This window comes from Agrilus planipennis, unplaced genomic scaffold, assembly GCF_000699045.2.
Source record: "Agrilus planipennis isolate EAB-ADULT unplaced genomic scaffold, Apla_2.0 scaffold238, whole genome shotgun sequence".
Lineage (NCBI taxonomy): Eukaryota > Metazoa > Arthropoda > Insecta > Coleoptera > Buprestidae > Agrilus > Agrilus planipennis.
The window spans coordinates 359,616-365,648 of NW_020439447.1; the positions used below are offsets into that span (position 1 = coordinate 359,616).

The following is a 6,033-nucleotide window of genomic DNA, read 5'->3' on the forward strand; positions in this document are numbered from 1 at the left end:
GGTGACCTCTTCGACTCGTGACAGGGCGTCTGCAACGACGTTGTTCTCTCCCGGTAGGTGACGAATATCCGTGGAGAACTGTCCGATAAAATCTAGGTACCGGAATTGCCGTGGACTGCATACGCCATCCTTCTTTCCGAATGCGTATATGATCGGCTTGTGGTCTGTATAAATGGTAAATGTCCTTGCCTCTACCATGTGTCGGAACTGTTTAACGGCGTCGTAGATAGCGAGGAGTTCCCTGTCATATGCAGCGTACTTCTTTTCTGCCGATTTCAGCTTCCTGGAGAAAAATGATAACGGCTGCCAGGCTCCGTCAACAAACTGCTGCAATACCGCACCAATAGCGGAATTTGACGCGTCGCAGAAAATTGCCAATTGTGCTTCGGGGACCGGATGTGCCAGAAGCGTCGCTGTTGCCAAACCGGTCTTGGTTGCGTCGAACGATGCGATCGCCTCTGTCGTCCATGTGAGCGGCGCCTTGCCTTTGACGTCGCCCTTCAGGAGTTCGTTAAGGGACGCTTGGAGGCTTGCAGCCTTGGGGATAAATCTTCGGTAAAAATTCACCATTCCCAAGAATTGACGGAGTTCCTTGACGGTGGTTGGTCGTGGGAGGGATGTAATAGCATCGGTTCTTTCTGGTAGCGGTGCCGTTCCTTTGCTGTTCACGAGGTATCCCAGGAATTTTACCTCGGATTGTCCGAACTTGCATTTGGCCGGATTAATGACGACACCATAGTCCTGAAGGCGACGAAATAAGGTTTCCAGGTGTACTAAATGTTCCTCTGCCGTAGTTGATGCCACCAATATGTCGTCGATATACGCGTAGCAGAAATCCAGACCACGCAGTACTTCGTCAATGAAGCGCTGGAATGTCTGCGCCGCGTTTCGTAAACCGAACGACATAAAGGGGAATTCAAAGAGTCCAAAGGGCGTGGCAATGGCGGTCTTGGAGATATCTTCAGGCGCTACCGGGATCTGATGGTAAGCTTTAACCAAGTCAATCGTGGAAAACATGGTTTTTCCGGCCAAGGATTGCGAAAAATCATGTATATGACGGACTGGATATCTGTCAGGTACAGTCCGCGCGTTGAGTCCTCGGTAGTCGCCGCATGGACGCCACTCGTTGTCTTCCTTCGGGACCATGTGGAGTGGGGATGACCAACAGCTTTGGGATGGTCGGATGGTTCCCAACTTCAGCATAGCGTCGAACTCCCTTTTCGCAACCTTCAGGCGATCTGGGGCCAACCTTCGGGGTTTGTGCGCCACGGGTGGTCCTGGTATCGTCTTTATATGGTGCTGAGTGCGGTGTTTGACCTTGACGATTCCGTCTGGGCGTACGACATCCGGGAACTTCGCGAGAAGATCCAGGTAGGGCGATGATCCGCAGATGATTTTAACGGTCGGTACGTCGCAATTGGTTGGTTGACCTGGTGTTGAAATTTTCGTCGTACCGTCGATGAGCCTGCGATTTTTCGCGTCGACTAGCAGGTCGAAGTGAGCGAGAAAATCGATTCCCAGGATGGGCCTGCTGACATCTGCGACAACGAATCTCCACGTGAAATCCCTCCGAAGTCCCAGATTTAGTGTCCTAGTCGTCGTGCCGTACGTCGTGATTGGGGTTCCATTAGCCGCGGAAAGTTGGTAGGTACTCCTTTCTCGTGGCTGTGGGAGGTAGGACCGGGGAAAAACGCATAAGTCAGCACCAGTGTCTACCAGAAATAGTGTATTGCTGTTGCGGTCCGGAACTAGGATGCGGCGGGAATCTGTAGGCCTTGGGTCGTCTGCCGCCATTAACGACTGGCCGCGTAGTTTTCCGAACCCGCGAATTTGCACGGTCGCGTACACTTTCTTGCACTTGCCCCGTACTGTTCGTGGTACCAACAGATACCTTCACCGGCGTATCGTCCGCGAGATTTCGAGCGACCGCGAAGAGAAGAGCGTCCGCGAGAATATGATCGTTCGCGCGCACGTGGAGGGTTTCCTGCTTGAAGCTGGTTGGTTCTAAGTTCCGAAATCTCGGCCCGAAAATTTGCGATTTCTTGTTGTAATGCAGCACTCATTTCTATCCGCATTTGCTGTATTTGTTCTGCTAGCATGGCGGCTATCGAAGATGGTGCACTTGCTGAAGGTGTTGCTGCTGCTGCGATTGTTGGCTTCCCTACGGATAAATTCATTACCTTATCCGCTAGGTCGGCCACGTCCTCCAAGGAACTGTTGTTTTGGGCTGCAAGGATAGGCTGTATGTTGTTCGGTAGTCGATTGAACCAGATGGCGCGAATGATGTTGTCGGGGACTGTTGAACCCGCGAGACTTTTTAGGTGCCGCAAAAATTGAGATGGTTTCCGGTCACCCAACTCCTCGTTCTCTAAGAAGCGGCGAGTTTTCTCTTCCTGAGACGCGCTAAGCCGTTTAATTAACTCCGTTTTCAATGATGTGTAGGAGTCGTTGCTTGGAGCCGCTACCACTAAATCGCGAACCTCTGACGCCACTCGCGATTCGAGGCTTTGGGCCACTATCTCGAACTTTTTTATGTTTGATGAAATACCGGCACTCGCGAAACCTAACTCTACTTGTGAGAACCACAGTTCTGGATCGGTGTAATTAAAGGGCGGTAAGGTCATTCTAAAACTTCTCTGACCAAGTACCGATTCTAACGCACTTAAGATTTGGGCTTCGTCAGCAGTAGGATGTGCCATAATCACAAATCACAAAAACACAAGCTTTTGGTTGTACACACACACAAAAAAAAACAATAAGGGTTATCACGTCGGGGTCACCACTTTAGTGTCTTTTGGTGGATATTATTTAAATACCAAAAAAACACTAATAATAACAAATAACAATTTATAATAACCAGAACAAAACGAAAACACCAGTAACAAAAGGCACAAAGAGTGAAACAAACAAACGAGAACAAGGTAACAGAACAGTAACAATAACAAAGATAACAACAAAAATGAAAACAATGTAGAGAATAATAATGGAATAATCGAAGCACTTACGAATGGTGGTAGCGGTAGGCGAGAGACTGTCTTGAGATAAGAAATTTTCGAGTATTTATAGGATAGGGTTGTTAGTAATTTTGATAGAATGTTCTAGAAGGAAAAGTAGTGAGAGAGAGGGTGAAGACACTAGTTTCTAGGAATACACAGAATTAGATAGTACAGAATTCAAGAGAAAGCAATTAAGGGTAAAACCAGATATTAGTATGGGAGTGCATGCAGGTATGGTTGAAGTTGGATTTCCAGGTAAAAGTGATTGAAAGAACAATAGAGTTTAGACTGAAAGGAAATATTACTTGAAATGAAATATTAATTGAAATGAAATAAAATTAGAAAAAATATTTACACACAGAAAAAACAAAAAGAGTTATTTCGCCACACATATATAAGATTGTTTTACCTTTTTTAGTATATAAGGAATATTGTTATTCAACAAACGAAATAATGCAAAAGACAAGAATGAATATCGGTAAGGACCAAAGAATATTAAACTTTAGAAATGATTTAACTTCCCTTTTCGATAAAGAACACCTGTTATCATTAAAAAGTTTCGGATGAGTAAACGGGTGTTAAAAATCGTTTTTCGGTTATTATATGATAAATTATATTTCTGATAAGAGTTAATTTATAATCATTATCAAATGAGTTGGGGTGCCGTCTGCCTTTGACTAATTATGGTCTACAACGCTGAATAATAGTGGCTGGGAACTTATATAAAGGAATATTATCTTGACCTGACTTCCGCAAAAGCCCACAAATCTACCCTAATTTACATATCCATGAACTAACTTGGAACTAAATATTTCGAAAACAAAGTTTTCTGTTCGTAACTGTTACGTAACGGTATGGATTAAGTACATTAATGAGCATAACAAATTAAGTAGTGGGTAGTTAATATTATTTAAAAATAATTACTAAACGGTCACTATACAAATGCTAAAAGGTCAGTAGTATATGTATTAATTAGGCTAATTAATTCATCACTGATTTCCCGAAACAATTAGATATGTTGAAATGTTAATATCATAAATAATAAATTCGAAAAACAAAACAAATTAAAAGAAGTATTAGATAAAAGTATAAGTATACATTTCAAATTCTTATCGAAATACACCGACACCTTTTGTGTTCAAAATGAAAATGAATTTTAATGTCCATTATGTCTTCGAAGTTTGTTTATAATTACGTTAAAATCCTCTCTTCGAAACACCCCAAGAAAGTTTTCTACAGATTATTTTCAATAACTTTTTTCGTACTTACCAAGTCAGTAACGATTATTATTAAAAGCTTTTCTTTTTGATGAAGCGAGCGCACCCAGCAAAACTTTTGAAAAGTTTATTAGTTCAATGAGCACGTCGTCGAGTGACGATGGTCGCGATTTTTCGCGATATCGACAGGGTAAGTTACCCTCCCACGCATCAGAGTAGCTAGATAACGGAGAAATACTGGAGTCGCAACAGCCGACAGAATACAAGTAGACGTTGGGTTGCGACGTCGAGGACGGACGCGTCGTAGCGCACCAATTCACAGGCACGGTTCCGAAGGAGAGACATCATACACACTCTCGGGATCGGCGCAATCTCATCAGGAACAAACCGCGAAGTGTAACCGTACAACAACTTTTCTTGAAAAATTTACTGTTAAATACCTAATTTCTTCCAAATTATAAGCTTCATTTTCTCATGAATAACTCTAGTGGAAAATTCGTATCAAAAAGAGTTTGGAATCATTGAAGCTTTTTTGCCAAAAACTGGACCATTAAATGCATCAAGAACACACTGTAACTAACCCGAAAAAAACAACCGACTTGGGGTTAAAAGTAGGTCAAAAATTGGCAAGAGTAGACAACTTGAATATTAAAGTTGAATCAAATGATTCGATTAGAAGTCGAAAATTAATTGAAGCAGACGGAACTTCACATTATTAGCAGACTACAATAGGCTAATGTCATAGGTATCAAGAATAGAATCGTTAAAGGAATACCAAAAGTAAGACATCTAAACCCGAAAAGTATTATAGATGTTGAAATATGACCGTAATTAACCCCTTTTGAATGTTAAAAACATATAGGTCGATCATTAAAGGCCTATCAAATGTAAGAGGTAGCTCTATTAAGAATCAAAAATTAATTGAAACAATTATAATTAAGACAAGTTATAAGCAAAAGCAAATTGAAGTTAGGTTAATTGGACGCCAAAAATGGGCTGATCAAATGCCAATTAATTTTATCTAAACAATTATACAGTACTAATGTGATATCATATTTACACAATTTGACAATCATCATGTGAATATAAAGATGAACGAATGGAATTATGAGAAAAGAAACGGAAAATGAATATGGACAAAAAAAGGATAAGCAGAACAAGATCGGAAAGAATACAAATGTGTTAGGGAATAGGGAAGAATATGGAATGATGGGACACATGATAGAAATAATAAAATTGGTCTGAGCACATTTTGGTCGGTGCTAATACGACTAACTTCCCATTAGATAATACAGTTATTGTAAAGTACATTCGTTTCTAAAGTTTGAAAAAAACGCGGCACAATAATAAATAACAAACAATGTTTGAGAGTTCGTCATTTTATAAACCCATAAGAAACAGTATTTCGTCTGAGAAAACCGAATTGATAGAGTACTTGCATCAGTCAATTGGTAAATACTATTTTTTATTGTTTATCGATTGTTTATAACAATTCATTTTGTTATAAACAAATTTTTATTATAATATGTTATTATAATATGTTATTCCCTGTCTTGAATAATGATATTTCGTTATTATTGATTCCGTAACTTCATTGTTGTGATTAGATTAGAACGTATTTTAATTAAATTGTTTGTAATTAATTCGTTTTTTTTTTTATAAAAAAAAAACGGCTTGACCGATTTCGTTCAAATTTCTTTCAGATCTTCATTATGATAATATCTTTCGAAAAAATTTTGGTTGAGGGCGATATCTCAATCCGTTCTTGAGATATCGAAAACGAAAAAAATGCTGACATACGAACGTACGTACATACGTAC

At 40.4% G+C, this 6,033-nt stretch overlaps 1 protein-coding gene across 1 annotated transcript; it reads right to left on the reverse strand.

Annotated features, from left to right (window-relative positions):
- Positions 1-1,793: 1,793 nt before the first annotated feature.
- Positions 1,794-2,699, reverse strand: LOC112905836. The gene has a single exon (XM_025979026.1). The coding sequence runs from the start codon at positions 2,697-2,699 to the stop codon at positions 1,794-1,796; it is 906 nt and encodes a 301-aa protein (XP_025834811.1).
- Positions 2,700-6,033: the final 3,334 nt, after the last annotated feature.